This window comes from Lissotriton helveticus, chromosome 1_1, assembly GCF_964261635.1.
Source record: "Lissotriton helveticus chromosome 1_1, aLisHel1.1, whole genome shotgun sequence".
Taxonomy (NCBI): Eukaryota; Metazoa; Chordata; class Amphibia; order Caudata; family Salamandridae; genus Lissotriton; species Lissotriton helveticus.
The window spans coordinates 1,421,699,646-1,421,718,348 of record NC_136057.1 but is presented as its reverse complement, the minus strand read 5'-3'; the positions used below and the strand labels follow the sequence as shown (position 1 = coordinate 1,421,718,348).

At 45.4% G+C, this 18,703-nt stretch overlaps 1 protein-coding gene across 2 annotated transcripts in view; it reads left to right on the top strand.

Annotated features, from left to right (window-relative positions):
- Nucleotides 1-18,703, top strand: part of SLC44A2 (solute carrier family 44 member 2 (CTL2 blood group)) — a 341,764-nt gene that overhangs the window by 263,394 nt on the left and 59,667 nt on the right. For both annotated transcript variants that reach the window (XM_078685295.1, XM_078685294.1), the window contains exons 14-17: nt 1,419-1,503; nt 3,286-3,548; nt 4,024-4,118; nt 6,366-6,469. In XM_078685295.1, coding sequence (XP_078541421.1) covers nt 1,419-1,503; nt 3,286-3,548; nt 4,024-4,118; nt 6,366-6,469 — 547 coding nt within the window. The remainder of the gene's footprint in view (nt 1-1,418; nt 1,504-3,285; nt 3,549-4,023; nt 4,119-6,365; nt 6,470-18,703) is intronic.

Genomic DNA, 18,703 nt, shown 5'->3' with positions numbered 1-18,703 from the left:
TTAACTTTGGCATGTAAAGGCTTTTCTGTGGGCTCTTTTATCAACCATGTTGACCTTTCTTCACATGCCTGCTTATCCCTCATTAGTCTAATAAACTGTTGTGATGCTTTTCATTAAAACAACTTTGACATATAATCCCCCCTGCTTAATTCATTATTCCGTGATCTGACCTTAATTTGGTCTCAACGTTTTTTAATGTGTGCTGTCTTCGAGCCTCTTTATAGTTTTTTCTCTTGACCTTCAAACTGTTTCTAATTACAATGACTCCTGCATGTCATGTTGATGAACTGCAGGTTGCTGCTGTATACTTCCTTCCTGACAAGCTGGTACTTCAGGCTCCTACATCCTTTCTTCTGAAAGTGATATCACTTTTACATGTGGGTAGTTCCTTATGCACCCTGTGTTCTTTTCTCCACCACATCCATTTAGGAGGTGTAGAGGAAACACATTGTGCCCTTCGCTTCTACTTTGATCGGACGAAGGAGTACTGTGTGGATCGTCAGTGGTTTGTTGGGATCACAAGTGCGAAGAAAGGAAAGGGCAATCGTGAAACAGATCTTGATAGATTGGCCAGGGCATGGCATAGCTTGAAACATAGGGCAAACAGGATCCTCTAGAGGGCCTTCAAACCCATTCCACCAGGGTGAAGGCCACAACTACAGCATCTGCGTGTTCCAGATTTTCTGTTGGGCAGTGTATCTAACTGCAGATTAATCACCCTACTCCCTGTTCCTGGGAATGGACTTCCAGAAGTTAATACATTTACAAGTTTTGCACATTACCAGTTGAAATTGATTCAGTCAGCAATGCTCTGCATCTAAGTGTGCAGATGTAAATAATAACTAATCAGACGTCTGCGTCCAGGGGCGGTCGCTTTAAGCAGCTCTTTGTCATCATGTCCCGAAGTGAATGGAGTCACAGCAGAAGCATATGGTGCCATCTTCGAGCACGCAGCAGCCATCATGAGATTTTCCTGTTTCAGTGTGATACCTGGAGAAATTCACAAGGTGAGAAATCTGTAGGAGCAGTATCCACTTGAATGAGTATTACCAAAAGTAATTACCTTCTGCCCAGAGTGTCAGTGTGTGCCCTAGTGCAGTATCACTGCCTGGTGTTTGTCTGTCTTCAAAGGGTGGTCTCCCTACCCTAGTGTCTATGGTATTGTCCCAGTGTCTGTGTTTTTCTGCCTCCATGCTTTTACTACCTGTTTAGGTGCTGGGCAGTTGCCAATATTAGGCTAACTTAGGTTTGTTATCCAGAACCGAAAGCTAGATCCCACTTGTGTTGGTCAGTCAATTGAAATACTGCTTGGGGAGATTAAGGTTGAATTTACTCAATATCTGCACAAGTATGGAAGGTGGACTCCCTTAAAGTAGTGCACTGTGTATGGATGAAGTATTGCCTTAACCTTCTTCAAGCTTCCTGTCCACGTCGCAGGAGGCGGTTTACAAGGTCTTCAATGAGTCTTCCTGCGAATATTCCAGAGCACGATGTGACCCAGAGGTAAGAGGATATTTGCGTCAATTCTGACCCTGCGGATTAAAAGGGGAGTGAAGCCAACTAGGGATCCTTCTGGGCATGTGGCCAAGATATTGCTGCTGTAGTCAGTTGTGATGGGCATGGTTTTGGCGTAGGATGTCCAATTGAAACCACGTTGTTTTGAAGTCCTCAGGTTACTAAGCTCCCACAAAGCAACCTTTCTGTCCTTAATTTACAGGGGCTTTTGTTAATGAGGGGTGCTCTCTTTTGTTTGGAAATATTGGATATTGTTTATTCTTCCTTTTGTCTCCTTGCACAAGAATCTTAAAAGCAGTGTGGGAATAGAGTTTGGGAATAGAACCTGGCACAGAGTTGTTTAAGGTGCGACTGGTCTTGCGACTGCGCCTTGCGGGAGAGGTAAGACCAGCAGCCCCGCCATGTGTGCCTGACCTGTTGGGTGATTACTAGGGTCCTCCCTCATGGTTTGCTCATAGAATCAAGTTGCCGCCTCTTCAGCCCAGGCTCCATTGCATTTATTGGTGTTGGGTCCCCACATTTTTATGGTGTAGTCAACTCTGCGGCAATCCATGGAACCCTAGAGGGAGAAATACCTGCACCAGTCTTTCCCTAAGCTAGCCACCATTTTATATGATGACCACGTCCCTTCATGTCATTGTGGACACTTTCGAGTTTTCGACTTTAATGTGATAACCTAATGCATTCAGCGTGCTGTAGTCTTGTTTTGCTACATTGAATTAATAAGACTAAAAGACCTGTAGGCAGGGCTTTAAATGGGCTTGGTCCCGGTAGTAATTTAAAACAGACATTGAAACGGGTCCCTTTCGGGCTCTGTGTTCATGTCCTTAAGTTTGTATACAAAAACACAGATCTATTTCTGAACAATGGGTGTTGAAACCGTTAAGGTCATCCATGTCATTGATGCTTCTTCACAAGCTTTGCATTCCCCATGCCTGTTTACTTTTTCCAGGATGTTTCATTACATATTCTTTTCAAGGCAACAGAATTACTTTCGTTTGGTGCATAATTTGAATTCAGTCGTATCCAGGTGTTTGACTGTTGTTGAATGCGGTGCCTGTCGGGGGCAAAAAGGTGTTCAGAATACTTGGCCATCCAATCCTCGGCCTCTCTACAAAATGCACAGAGCAATGTTCAGGTGTGCCAATTACAGTTGTGATTCTGTGCAAATGTGGGTAGAGTGGCTCTCTATTTTAATGTATATGTTTAAGCCACGCCCTTGATTATATACGCCACACCCCTTTCGGGGACTTAGGCACATATGCAGATGCCCCCAGCTCGGCCAGGCGGATCAGAGGTGTGCTGTCAGGGAGGACACTTAACGTGCTCCTGCAGAGATAGGGAAAAGGCTGACTGCCATCATGCATAATCTTGAGTGAACCAACTCTCTCAGAGAAGGGGCGTGCCTATGCTTTTTCAGATTCATAGGTGTATATACATTCCTATTTCTTGTAAGTTGGTGGGTGAGTGGATGTCAGGAAAGAGAGACGAATGCATGCTACTATCAGTGTAATGAATTGTGCTTAGGAGGCTATCCCCGAATGACTTCTTTAATTCATGCCTGTAGGTACAGAGAGCCTCTCTGTTTGCATCCTGGGGGTTTGGCCCCTTTTTCTCCTCTTTTTATGAAGTTTCATTGAGGTTTCATCATCAACTTCAGTGTATTTCCCATAAATAGAGCACTTGTAAAACCAAATTGTGCCCACCTCCTTATTAGTTCATTGCTTTACCCTGAATGACATGTTTTATCTTGATGTGGATTTCTTGCAGACGTTCAACACCACAAACATCACAAAGGCTTGCCCGGAAGCCCGCTGCCTCTTCGCCTTCTATGGGGGCGAGAGCCAATACCACAAGTACCTCATCTTCTTCCAAATCTTCAATGCCTTCATGTTTCTGTGGCTAGTCAACTTCGTCATCGGGCTGGGGCAGGTGACTTTGGCAGGGGCTTTCTCCTCCTACTACTGGGTTGTCAACAAGGCTGACGACATGCCTGCCTTCCCCATCTTCTCTTCCATGGGACGAGCGCTCAGGTATTAGTTTCTCGTGTGTTTTGTGGTGTTCCAGTCCCTTGCAGGCAGTGGAAACACTAGGCTTTAGTGTCATTCACAGTTTGCTTCCACCCACTGCAGCATGGGGCACAGGATCAGGGCACATTTGCCATTGGCTTACTTGACTGTTAGTGACTGCATTCTGTTCTTGCACATTGTACACATGCGCACAGAAAGTAGTCCCATTCACTTTCAGCATATTCTGGTACCCCACTAAAAAAACATATTTTGGCTTTTAGACCATGCTTGTTTTCATACATTGAGTGCCTGAATACAAAAAACATTCACAAAGTAAGCTTTGGCAAATCCAGAAAGTCAGCAGCGAGCTCCAGATCTACTGACTTTATGAGCGATTGTTTACAGACTGTGGGGGAGGGGAGTCACCGCCCCCTTTCCCTATGCAGAGCATTGTGAAGCGTATCCTTATGTGTGTTCTCTTTCCACTTGCTCAATGCAGATATCACACAGGATCAATGGCCTTTGGCTCGCTCATCCTTGCCATAGTGCAGCTCATCCGCGTCATGCTGGAGTATCTAGATCACCAGCTGAAAGGTATAAACTGTTCCATTAGAGACAAACTTGATGGAAAGAGGTGTGTTGTGGGCGGGGAGCAGAGGGCGAAGTGGGCAGGGGAACGAGGTTACCAAGCTTCATCAGTTTGATCAAAAAAGTTCCCATAGACCTGAACAATTGAGTTTCCTCAGGTTGAAGAGGGAGAAGAAGAGGCTATTTTACTGTGAAGTGAGAAAGAGGCAGCTAAAGATGAAACAAGGCTTCTCTGTAGTCTGCTTGCTGCCTGAAAGGAATGTAAATGTGTGCAATTGGTTAACTGGCAAATCTGAAGACTGCTTGGAAGCCAATGTAGTAGGTTGGACAGAATCTGTACTTTTAAATAAAAATTTAAAAAATGTGCACTAGCTACACAACGCGCATTACTAAAAACATTACTTTTGAAAGCACTAAAAACATTTAAAATCTTTTTTGCACATTTTGCGACAGCGGGAATTAAACCTATCTTGCACTGTTTTTAATGCACGTTTTATGTTAATGACTTCGTTCACTATGGTTTCTGTCAAATGCTTGGACCTCTTAGCACTATAAATACAAGTCACTATTTCCCCAGGGCACCAGCCAGGATTTCAGTCTTACAGATATCTGAAGTGATCACATTAACCAACCGAACTGTCCAACCAGAAAAATGGTCCCACCCAATTGTTCTCAGGATCACCGTTCCTATACTTAACTCACTTCAACCACTAGCAAGGATAAATGTTAGGACACCCTCCTTTTTTGTCTTTTTTTGTTTTTTGAGTAACAAGCTTTTTGCAATGCAACCAGTCTTGCATTAGTGAAAACTAGAGCTATTGGCATTGAAAATTATGTTTTCTTTAAGTTAAGGCATCTCGATGCAAGCCTTTTACCCCTGGCAACACCCTCTTGTAACCTGCAAGCTGCCCTTGTCTGGAGTCTGGTCAGGAGAGCGCTATTACAGAGTGACAGGAATTTATCTGTGGAGATTACACTCTGAAAATGCTCCACAAGCACACGAAAGAGGAATGGGACTGAAATATTAAAAAATACAGCTTGGCGAGCCGCTCGAAGAAAAGAAAGGCACATGGCCGCCAGTGTTTAAGATGAAGCGTGGCATGCTGCGCTGTTTAAAAAAAGAAAATGAAGTATGAGGTGGTGGTGTGGGGACGGCACTGGGGAGATTGAGAGACTGCAGCAATGACGAGAGGGAGGGGGTACAAGCAAGGAGGCAACAGATGGCCAGAGCTGGCCAACCAAAAGAATCAATCGGAGATGTCTGCTAGGAGGGAACTAAGCACCCAAAGGTGGGACAGATGAACACTATTGACCAACCAAAGTAAAGGAATTTTGAAAGGCAGGCCAAACAACCAACCAAAAGTGCTGGGCATGTTGAAAGTTCATATAGTGACTACAGCATGCCTTGTAGAGCAGCACATATGCTGCCTAGGCTCGACCTAAAAACTGATTTGCAGGTATCTTCAAATGAGGCCTCAAAATAACCAGAGAATCGTGCTAAAGGGTGGAAAGGTAGAAGCAGAGGCATCCTCCTATAGATCCATTACTGTAGACTGTCTGTACAAGTGTTGCTGTAAATTTTAAATCCAGTGGTGTGGGTGTCTCATATGAAAATGAGGGTTTTGCAGAAATATTTAATTAGAGAGTGCCAAATAGATGTACACCAGTTCTGCTGCAAAATCCAGAACTACCATTTTATAAACCCCATAACGGGCCAAATAATTACCATCTTCTGTTCTGTAGTGCCCAAATTAGCATCATAATTTGGTGGAGAACAGTGACACAATTATTATATTTTACTAATTTAGTGACTCAACAAATTAGTAATTAAAAAAAAATGTATAACATTAATCATTTCTTATTTTTGTGCGCAAATTGCACCTATACCTAGAGTTTTGGCATAAGCCATTTTGATGAGAACGGATGGGTATTTTATTTTCTCCAGCAGATTGAATTATTTTTCTTGCGGTATTGACGTAATGTTGGGGAATAAAATAGTTACCAAGTGTATCTAGAGCCTTAGATACACCTTTCACTGAAAGAAAACTTATCTTTCGTCTTGCACCCAAATGCTCTGCACCCCATTCAAACATTTGCCTCTTACAGAGTCGTTTTCCACCTGGATTACTCTGTTAGTGAGTGACGTTGTGGTCAGGTGTGTGTGTGTGATTCTCTGGGTCAGGCAGTGTGGGAATTGGCTCTTGATCTTCTGATTCATCTCTTGTTTTTTGTTTCTGGTATGCCACGCCCCAGGGTCTGACAACAAGTTTGCACGGTTCCTTCTGTGCTGCCTGAAGTGCTGCTTCTGGTGCTTGGAGAAGTTCATAAAGTTCCTGAACCGCAATGCATACATCATGGTGAGTGTCGGTGCATGTTAGGAACATCTGTGGGATAGCAATATCGGCATGTATGGGCTCTGGTGTAACCAGGAGTGAGGGGAAGACCTCACTCCTCAGTACATGTTTCTGTACATGTGTTTGTTGTGTTTTGGACAGCTTGTTTAAAGATTGCTTTTGAATATAAGCCTAAAAGGTTAAATACTAAAGATTGACCTTTCCCTTTCATTGTGGTCGGTGTTTTGTGTCCTCCATGATATATCATCCGCAAAGTATTTTGTTTCCTGTTTGTATTTAATACATGTTTCAATTCAAGTGGGTCACCAACAGAACCTATGAGGATGACATAGTAAATTTCACCAGACTTGATATGAAATTTTTGAAGTGTCCTTCCAATTGGTGGTGGTAATCTGAAAGGAAATAGCAAAAAAGAAGTCTGTAAATTTGCCAGCATTACTTTGGACATCCCAGAGAGGTGAAGAACTACCCAAAAATACATATACAATTTCAAAAGAAAAGTTCATAGATAAAATTTCATTCAGTTTCAACCAGATACAAGACCAAAAGGACTTAACCAAAGGGCAATGGAAAAACATATGAAGGAAATCACTGTTCTCATAAGAGCAAAACCAGCATTTCTTGGAGTCTAACAACTTAAATGTGTGCAGTTCAGAAGGAGTTAAAAAAAGTCTGTTATAAAAGAAATATAAAGTTTGTGTAGTGCTAGCTGAACGTGAAAAAGTGTGTATTTTTGATCAAATAGAATCCCATGTTTGAAATGAGAAATGTTGGGCCAAATCTTTCTCCCATAAGCGTTCTAATTTAGATTTAGTTCTAACATCCAGAGAACGGGATAGCATTTTGTAAATAACAGCTGCTTTTTAAGCAGGGTAGAAAAATCAAGTGGGAAGGGGGATACCTGGTCAGGTGTATTAGAGGAATAATCCTGGGAAAGGAGATGAGTCAAGGAAGCAGTCATTAAGGGATACTGAAGAGCATGTGTGGTGGAAATGCCAAAAGATTAACGAATGTCCGAAAAGTCTCTGCGGGATCGATCCTTTAACACTAGAGTAATAATGCCTTTATCAATCCATTCCTTCCAGAATAACGCTCTATTGTTGATCTTTAAGAATTTATTATACCATATTGGAGTATGAGAGAACTGATCTGCAGAGGAAAGATGAGTTTGAAGCAAAGAAGATGCAAGAGCTTTGGAATGAGTAAAGATGGGTGTGGAAAAACACTTCAGGGGTTGAGATAAGCAAGTAGCTGTAAGAAAGGAAAAACGTGTGAATTGAGCTTGTTCTAACTAACTCCAAGCCGTTGTAGGAGTGTGAGGAGATTCGGTTTAAAAAGTCCATATTTGTTTCAAGGTGAATGCAGAATGATAACGTCTGAGATTGGGAAAGTTGACTCCACCCATATCTTTGGGTTGTTGAAGACGAGAAAGTGAAATCCTAGCTTTACGGTTGGTTCACAGAAAATTGGTTAGGGTGCGATTGATGGTGCTAAAAAAAGGTGAGCGGGAGGGAAACCGGGAGCATTGAAAGATAAAAATTGATTATTGGAAAAAGCATCATTTTAATTGTGGCCAATCTACCCCACCAGGATAAGAAAAGAGGGTACCAGCTATCAATAAGGACAGAAAGCTTTTTGAGTATATCCGCAAAGTTAATTTTAATAGTTTCCCTGATGGTGTTAGCATACAGAATGCCTAAGCATTTGATACTTTTGGGATTCCATTCAAAACTAGAGCCGTGAAACATATGAGAAATACAGAATTTGTTTAAAGGTAGAACTTCAGACTTATCAATGTTCAGTCTATAGCCAGAAACTAACTAATACTCTTGTAATAAAGAGAAAAGAGCAGGCAGGGAAGTAGACGGATTGGAGATATAAAACAAAATATCATCAGCATAAGCAGTGAATTTAATGTCAATGCTTTTAAATTGGAGACCTGTATAATGTGTAGAACATCTAACGTCTAAGAAAGTCTAAGTTTCTCTAAGGAGGATTCTAAAGCAAGAATGAATACAAGTGAGGAAAGAGGGCAACCTTGCCTAGTACCTCTAAGGAGTGGAAAGTATTTAGATTGACAGCCATTTACTCAAATGGAAGTAGAGGGGGCAGAGTATAACAGTTGAATGTATTTAATAATAGAGTGACTGAAGACATGGACCCTATCAAATGCTTTCTCAGCATCTAATGTAATGGCAGCAACTGGTGAATCCATCTTGGAAGCAAGGTGAATAATATTGAGAAGTTCTCGAATTATCTGTAATTGATCGACCTTTGATGAACCCAGATTGGTAAATATTGATGAGGTTAGGAATTACCTTATTAATACGGAGGGCAAGTACTTTAGCGAAGAGTTTACAGTCCGTGTTAATAAGGGAAATGGGCCTATAATTTTTGCAAAGGCACGGGTCTGTCTTTCTTAGGAATCAAAGATAACATAGCCTGAGTAAAAGATCCTCTTGACTCACCAGTAGTAAGACTCACCAGTAGTAAGAAAATGACTAATCAATGAGAATAACTAAAAGTTTTTTAAAGTAAAGAAAAAATTGAATGGTTAAAACCGTCCGGGCGATTTGTCTTTGGGTAATAAGTTAATAGCATTAATGATTTCGTTCTCCAAGATAGGAATATATAATGGCCGTCCGGGCAGTAGAGATTAGTCTTGCCCTGTGCGTGCCTCAACTCGGGCAAACCGGGTAAATTTGGCTAGGGGGACTATTGGGAGACAGTAACTTACCAGAGACGAGGTCATTACATCTCCCACCAGAGGCCACACCTTACACCATTGTCTTAACCAATGTACCGTCACTGGAACATGGAGATTTCGGCACTGGTCTTCCCTGAAAAATAAAGCACTACACGCACTGTCCATCAAACAGGCCACACAAATGCTTTGTTTACAGAATTTAAGATGGCTCGCCGAATCCCTTGGGTAGGCCGTGCACCCAAAACATTGGCAGGGGATTGTGTAGTGATCACTTTTAGATCCCCAGATTTGGTCAGAAGTATTCTTGGCATATCCGGGCATCACCCGGTCAGTAAATGGGGGGGTGGGAGCAGTCCCTTTAGACTTCTTCTACCCACCCACCCCGCTCCCCAGTAGACCCCCGTTTTTGACAACACCAGTAGTACTGCACAATATAGATATGGCATCCCAACATTTAATCCTTTCGATCCCCTCTATAGCCTGGATAATGGTAGATTGACTGGTGTTACCTCTAGTCACCATTAAAGGCAGAGGAGAGCTATGAGATATCACTAACCCAGACTCTGCCTCGCATATGGGCCCATCTAGGAACGAGGAATCATCCAGGACCTTAACCGCCGAGTGCATAGAGGGATACATAAGTGGGAAAGGAAGTCATGGGGCCTCACTGCTCCCTAAGGAGCAACATGTGGATATGTTAGGGATGTTAGGGATATTTAATCTGGACCCCCCCCCCCCGCCCGCCCAATGAAGCCGGCTTGATTGGAATTCAATCTCTGTGCACATCTGATCCTACTATGAGCACCGTGGTGTCCTGGAATATCTCAGGCTTGCGTACTAAGATACAGAACCCAGTCTAGGATGCTCTCACCGAGAGCACGGATATCCTATGTCTCCAGGAGACGTGGGTAATTGAACGCATACATATAATTTTGGGAGCAAGGCCAAAAGGCAGCATCTCTACTTATATCTCAAATAAGCTGTCCCTAAGTCAGATTTTGTTTCATGAGGGGGGAACCCATTCTCATGTAGTTAATCTTAAATGCAACCCACCGCATGCTTTTGATTAATCTATATAACAATGCCACCCAAATGACCTCAACTTAGTAGTAAAGGGCACTCTAGAGGCGGTAACAAAAAATTGCACTGGGAAAAGTAAAGATACAATGACCTTGTTGTTGGGCGATTTCAATTGTCGTCTATGTAATTACTCCGATTATAGATTGTGTGGTATTTCTAACAAAGTAGATATCAGTACTCACTTCAATCACACCAAGATGGGGGGGGGGGCACATTTAATTACCTTATCACTAAACTGGATCTTGCATTTGCCAATGAATCTTTAACTATACCAGTCGGTTTCGCCCCTACTTTTAATGGGAGAGGATACGCAACCACTATTGATTTCATACTGACCTCACGCTCCCACCCGCTCCTGGTTCTTTCTTTCGAGGTGGGCGACATCGCTTTAAGCGATCATTTTCCCCTTCTCATAAAACTTAAGTCACTAACGCGCACCCTGAACAACTCACCTCTATGCTGGGAAATGTAGCATTGAACAAAGTAAATGGATACTCATTAAAGTGGTCTAAAGTGGATGCAGACCTGTGAGTTAAATTCTTAGTGAAATGCAAGCCCACGTTGGATATCTGCCTGAGCGAGATTGCCCTGGACGTAGCGATTGTGTACTGTTTCATAGACCTCACCAGGGAGGTTAAAAACGTATTAACTGTACAAATTAGTAATAAATCGAAATCTCCCGGCTGGTTCAATAAAAAATGCACTAGGGCATAAGCAAACTTAAAAAAGGTATTGCACACACAACTAGATCACTGCTTAATATCTGTCAAGGTAGATTAGATTATAGAAGGGCACTAAAAGAAAGGAAACAAACACTCCGAAAAAATGCGTGGGATTCTTTACATAGCGCGAGAAAGATAGCACTGCATTCTGGAAGGCCCCGAGAACCCCTTTTTTTAGCTCTAAGCAATGGCCCCTCCGTGGAAATAGCAATCACAGAAGCAACATGGATTAGCCATTTTTCTAAGCGTTATAATGAGCTGGGGAATCCAGGGCGGCAGCCGGATGATTTGCAACACAAACACCAGTGAACAGATTGATCTAGAAATTACCCTGGAGGAGGTGACCAGGGCCCTGGTGCAAAGTGTGGGTGGGAAAGCCCCTGGGCCCGATGGGGTACCGTATGATATGTTCAAACATAATGTTCTCTTGTGGGGGCCTATATTGACCCAGGTCGCAATCAATAATCATCCCAATCTTCAAAAATGGCAACCGTGAAGATCCGGGGTGCTACAGACCTATTTCCCTACTGGACTCAATGGTGAAGGTGCTAGGGAGGGTCTGAATGGAGCTCCTTTCAGACTGGGCAGAGGATACCCAGATATTATCCGACTTGCAGTATGGATTTTGTGATGGTTTTGGTACTATTAAACAGTCCTTGAATCTTTCAATATTGATAGGCAAGCATACAAGAGTGGAAAAAGGCAGCCTATACTTGGCCTTTGTTGACCTCACCGTGGCCTTTGATTCAGTAAAGCATAACAGGCTGTGGGAGGTCCTTGAAAGGGTAGAGGTTGACCCACAAATCATTACGCTCCTACGGCGGCTGTATAGCGGCGCGTCTGCAGGCATACGGTTTGGTCAGAAGGGAGAATGCACTGAAACCTTCCCAATCAGGAGAGGAGTCAGACAAGGTTGTGTTCTGGCCCCCTTCTGTAGTAGGGGATCTCTGTGTATAGTCATAATCTGTGAATAGTCCCATCCATGTGCGGGGACTCCGGAGCAATCAAAATAGTCTCTTAAGTCGTCTTCTTCTGCAGTCCTGCATAGACACTTAAGAGAAAATGAAAGACAAATAATGCAGCCTGACATTAACAAGGCTACATTGGCCAGCTCTTCATCCTGAAATGAAAAGGATAGCCAAATAATATCATTAAATTTACACATTTTACAGAGTTTCACCACACATAGCGAAACTCCCCTTCACAAAAATCCTTTGACATGATAGAGCGGAAGCGTTGGACATACAAACCTTATAGGCTGCCATTATTTGTCTGGAAAAGGGATACCGTTCCTTTAAGGAACCCTCCAGAGACCCTCGGTATCCCATGATGCACAGCCAAATGCAAGTTACTTTCAGTACTTTTTTCCAGCTCCTGCTAGCAGGACTCTGGAGCATTGAACTCTACCTTCAGTGGTATTACTTCAATTTTTGGAGCTTTTTTGATCTAATTAGTGTTTCATTCGACGTCTGAGGCCTTTCTCTTCCATTTGCTGCATTTCTGAGCTGCTAGACCACCTCTTTTTTTGTTAAAATGCCAGCTTTATTCGACAAGTGCCCTGAGTGTTAGGTAGGATGAAGGCCAAGTCCGACCCACACCGCGTATGCATACTGTCTTCCATCAACACATGTTCCTGAATCCTGTGATATTTGTCAATCTTTCTCCAGGAGGACCCTGCGTGACAGGGAGAAGATCCATCTTCAAGGCCTGGAGAAGAGAAGACATCAGGATGCAGGTGGGAACTCTGGGCATGGAGGGACTCTTTCTTCGTCCCCTGCCCGTGCATTCGCCTCTGGGGGCCTCCCTAGTCAAGAAAAAGCCCAGAAACGGCACCGGTCCCGGTCGACGTTGATGGCTACGACATCGGCGTCGAGAGGTCGGACTACAATATGCTCCCCGTCGACCCAAGGCTCTGGGTCGAAGCGACGTCGACACTCAGCGTCGAGGGGGGAAGGACGTCGAGACCTCGGACGAAGTCGAGGACTTAACAGACGATGTCGACACACCATCGTGCGGAGTCCCGAAGGCATCAGCGCTCGCTGTTGAGGTGACACCGCCATAAACGTCAACACTAAGGTAGGCGTCGAGAAGGTCAAAACCATCGCCGTCGCGGCGAAGGTTGCAGTCGCGGCGAAGGTTGGCGTCGCGGCGGAAGTCAACGCCCAGAACAGTGTCTAGTGGAAGTTCATCCTCTGTGGTTAGCATTTTCACATGAGAGAGTACCCGGTTGCTGTGGCTCCGGCTCTCTTCTTCAGGGAAGTAGGCTTCCAGAGCACCCTCCCCGAGGCTTGCTCATAAGAAGAGGAGAGTGATTCGGTCTCCGGACTCTGACTATTCCAGGACCTACTCACCTTCACGGCCTCCTCCTCTCTTCCTCAACTACCTCCACCGCCTCCTCCTCTGCCTCCTCCTCCTCCTCCTCCTCCTCCTCCACCTCCTCCTCCACAGCGGAGTCCTTTGATTCCGGCTTAACCTCCGCCTCTTCCAGCGGCGCCCTGGAGACCAAGATCCCGGAAGAGACACCGCTCTCGCAGTGGGCACAGATCTTCGACCAGATCACGACATCGCCGTCGTAGAGAAAGGTCGCGGTCCAGCAATACAAGGTACACAGACTCTTCCAGTGACAGGAGGTATTCACCTACATTGTCGGACTCTCCGCCTACGAGAGTTCCGCCAATGGACGACATAGTTACGTTTCAGGACGTGCTGCTGAGGGGAGCAGCAAAACTGGGGATAGCACCGACACTGCCTACCCGTCCACCTCTGTCATCTTCAAATCGCTACAGCATAGGCACCTCTCTCGTCCAATGCTGCTTTTGGTGCCAGGGTTGGAGGAACCAGCCATGGAGCTGTTCCTGACACCAGCCTCTGTGAAGTCTGCTCCATCTCGACTTCAGAAGAAGTACTGGCCCCCAGATGCGGATCCTGCGTTTCTGAGAAAGGATCCTGCACCGGATTCGGTCATTGTGACAGCGGCTAAGAAGCAACATTCTACTGCTCCTTCGTCTACGGTTCCTCTGGACAAGGAGAGCCGTCAAATGGATTCGGCAGGAAGGAAGGTCTGCAGTACAGCGGCCACTTCCATGAAAGCAGCAAGTTCAACTGAGCTTTTGGGGTGCTATGACCGGTCCCTATGGGAGTCACTCCAACAATTCATTGAACTCCTCCCGAGGGACACAAGGGAAGATTTTCAAGAAATCTTGAATGAAGGCATGATGGTTTCCAATCAAATAATCAGCACGGCTGCAGACACCTCTCTCATGGCGGCTCATGGGTACTGCCACGGGGTGAATTTGAGACGCCATTCCTGGTTGCGACTTACCTCCCTGAAACCTGAGGCGCAACAGCGGATTGCCAACTTGCCTTTTTCGGAGTCCACCCTCTTCGGGACCCATGCGGACGAGGAGATGGCCTGCATGAAGGTGGAAGTTGAAATGCTAAAGGCTGTGGGCTTGGAGAAGCCGAAGAAACAGCGGAAGTCGTACCCGTCCCTTCCAAAGGCGCTACTCCTCCCAGCGATTCCAGTGCGGGCAGGGTCGCCAAGCTGGACAGCAGCAGCAACAACAATATCGAAGGCAGCCCTTCAAGAAGAGTCAGAGGGGCAGAGGCAACCAGCAGTCCGCATCAGGGAATAAGGGCCCGGCTGGGTGTAAGCCCTGAGGGATTACTTCCCCGCCCTCCCACTCCGGTGGGGGGGAAGCATTCAGAATTACCCGGCAGAGTGGAGAAAAATTACTCGGGACAAGTGAGTGCTGAATATTGTTTGCAATGGATACAGTCTACATTTTCTTAGTTCTCCTCCAGCTATCCCACCGGTTCGCTCACAGTACCTGCTGCGCGAACTTCAAGCGGAGGCCGATACCCTGTTAAGAAAAAGGGCGATATAAGGCGTCCCTCTGTCTCAAAGGGTCTATACTCCAGGTTCTTTCTTGTACGCAAAAAGGACAAAAACGAGTTTAGGCCCATTCTGGATTTGCGACAAGCAAACAAATGGATTTGCAGGGAAAAATTTTGCATGCTGTCCTTGCACCAGATTTATCCTCAGCTGCATCGAGGAGACCGGATTTGCGCAGTAGATCTGCAGGATGCGTACTTCCATGTGCCCATTGCACAGAAACATCGGAAGTTCCTGTGCTTCCTAGTCGGCAACAACCACGATCAGTACACCGTACTTCTGTTTGGTCTGACGTCTGCACCCAGGACGTTTTTGAAATGCATGGCGGTTGTGGCAGCGCACCTGAGGAAGAACAAGGTGTTTGTCTACCCATACCTGGATGACTGGTTGATCAAAGCCTCCACCTTCCAGGAAGCGCAATTGCATTTCAACAGGACGGCTGTTCTGTTGAACCAACTGGGTCTGCACATCAACCTGTCCAAGTCCATTCCGACTCCTATTCAGTGTCTGCAGTACTTGGGAGCCTCCATCGATACTCTCAGAGCAAGCATGTGTCCTTCGGAGGAGCGACGCTTATCGATCCTTCGGAAGGCTCAGACTCTCATGTCCGTTCCATCAATGACGGTGAGGACAGTGTTGTCTCTCCTGGGGTCCATGACTTCTTGCATTTTCCTCACACCACATGCACGCCTCCACAGGAGACCGCAGCAGGAATGTCTGGAGGATCAATGGGACCAGAAACGAGGGAGCTGGGAGGACAGGATCATACTGTCTCAGCACGCTCAGCAGTCCCTGAAGTGGTAGTGTTCAGAAGGGAATCTCCTCAAGGGGGTTCCATCCACAAGGACATTCGAATACAGACCATTGTGACGGATTCTTCTCTCCATGGCTGGGGAGCGCATTTGGACCATCTGCAGATCCAAGCAACGTGGTCCCAGGAGGAGTCCACGAATCATATCAATTTTCTGGAACTCCGAGCTGTTCATTTGGCGCTGAAAGCCTTTCGTCCTTCCTTCCGCACCAGCTCTTTGCTTGCACAGACTGACAATATGACCACAATGTATTACCTCAACAAGCAGGGGGGCTCGAGATTGCGCACACTGTCTCAGGAAGCGCAAGTGAACTGCACTGGCTGCTAGCCAGAGGACTCACGATAATGGCTACCCATCTACCAGGTGTGCAGAGTGCTCAGGCGGACGCACTCAGCAGGCTCGTTCAGGGGAACCACGAGTGGGTCTTAAATGACGAGGTGCTAGGAACCTCTTCTCAAGATGGGGCACTCTGAGAATAGATCTGTTTGCCACCGCCGAAAACAGCAAATGCCGAGACTTCGCCTCCAGGTTTTACCAACTGGGGACTCTGGGGAATGCACTGTGGATCAGCTGGTCGAACAGCTTTCTGTACGCTTTTCCACCCATTCCCCTGATTCCAGCAGTGCTCATCAAGCTGTCTCAATCCAGAGCGCGAATGATCCTCATTGTTCCAGAGTGGCCTTGACGGTGGTGGTTCACAGACCTGCTCCACCGGTCTCTCCAACCCCATCTGAGGCTTCCATGTTGGCCGGACCGTCTAACGAAGTTCGGGGCAGATGGTGCACCCCAACCTCTCATTGTTTAGTTTGGCTGAATGGCTCCTGAGATAGTACAGTATGGTCACTTGAACTTGCCTGACAACTGCATGGACATACTGAAGGAGGCTAAGAGACCATCCACCAGGACGTCCTATACCTACAAGTGGAAAAGGTTCTGTATTTGGTGCATGTCCAACAATGCTGACCCTACCTCCTGCAAGGAAGATGTCATCCTTCCATACCTACTGCATTTGGCTAAATCTGGCCTTAATTTCCATTCTATTAAGGTTCATCTCGCAGCATTAACTGCGTTTAGGAAATGCCCTTCACAAACATCCTTTTTCCAGATACCTGTAATTAAAGATTTTTTGGATGGTTTGAAGAAGGTATTTCCCCCGTTAGGCGTCCTTCGCCTTCGTGGGAGCTGAATATGGTGCTGTCATGGTTGGTGAAGGAGCCTTTTGAGCCTATTCATAAGGCTTCTCTACAGCATTTGTCCTGGAAGGCGGCTTTCCTTGTGGTTATTTCATCAGCTCGCAGGGTGAGTGAGATTCAGGCCCTGTGTTGTCAGGAGCCCCATACTGTATTTCATGCTTCCAAGGTGGTCATGAGGGCTCACCCTAAGTTTCTCCCTAAAGTGATATCTGATTTCCATGTCAACCAGACGATCATGTTACCTACGTTTTTTCAACATCCTTCCTCTCCGGCGGAGAGGTATCTTCATTCACTTGAAGTGAGGCGGGTGTTGAAATTATACTTAGATAAGACCAAAGACATTCGTAGGTCAGATCAGTTGTTTGTAAATTACGGTTCAGTCAGGTCTGGCCTTGCCACCTCCAAACAGTCCATACCTAGTTAGATTGTGTCCTGTATACAACTATGTTACCAAAAGGCAAGACTCTAGGGGGTAAGCCTAAGGCTCATTCGACTAAAGGCAAAGCGGCTACAGCGGCTTTTCTGCGTAAAATTCCCATTGCAGACATCTGTAGGGCGGCTACGTGGAAGTCTGTCCACACATTTGCTAAACAATACTGCCTGGATTCTGATGCCAGGACAGATACGCAAGTTGGGCAGGCTTCGCGGAGGAATTTATTTGCTCAGTAAGGATTTTTCCTCTAGTTTTTCTTCCACCGCTGGATTTGGTTGTTGGGATGGGCTTGCCATTCTATTCACAGATTAGGACTATACACAGAGATCCCCTACTACAGAAGGAGTCGTTTCTTACCTGTAATTCCAGTTCTGTAGTAGGGGTATCTCAATGATAGTCATAAGCAACCCACCCTCCTCCCCGGTGGAAGAAAACGTTTTTCCTGGATGCTACAGACCTGGCTTTAAGGGACCTTCAAAAAGAACTGAAAGTAACTTGCCTTTGGCTGTGCATCATGGGATACAGAGGGTCTCTAGAGGGTTCCTTAAAGGCATGGTATTCCTTTTCCAGACACATAATGGCAGCCTATGAGGCTTGTCTGTCCAACCCTTCCTTTCTATCATGTCAAAGGATTTTTGTGAAGGGGAGTTTCTCTATGTGTGGTGAAACTCTGTAAAATGTGTAAATGTAATGATATTATTTGGCTATCCTTTTCATTTCAGGATGAAGTGCCGGCTAATGTAGCCTTGTTAATGTCAGGCTGCATTATTTGTCTTTCATTTTATGCAGATGATGCCGTCTTGATGGCCCGCACCCAAAATGGCCTTCAGAGAGCCTTGGATAGTTTTAGCACATTCATGAAGGACCTCGGTCTTGAAACAAACATAACTAAAACGTATGTTATGAGGTGTAAGCAAGGGACTCCGAAGACCTGTGAAATGTTTATTAACGGGAAGAAGCTAGTGTCCACAAGAAAAATCTCCTACCTAGGTGTACTTTTTAATCGCCACGATTCCGGGGCCACTACTATATCTGCCAAAAAATTGGCATTTACTAGATCTGCCACGGCCCTAGTAACCTTTGCTAATAAATTAGGTAGGAAACCCCCCTCAGAACTGTTACAAATATATAAAGCAAAGTGTGTCACCATGGCAACTTACGGGGCTGGGGTGTAGGGGTTTTGTAGACACTAACCCACTACAAACAATTGAAAACGTGTTTATAAGGTATATTCTCTCTGTACCCCCTAATACTCCACGTTTATTTGCCACGAGGAGTTAGCTCTCCATCACATAGCAGATCTGGTAAAACTCGAGTCTAGTCTCCTGTGGCATAGAGTCTGGTGTAAGGACCAGACAAGGCTAAACGGGGAAATTTTAAAAGACACCTTGAGAT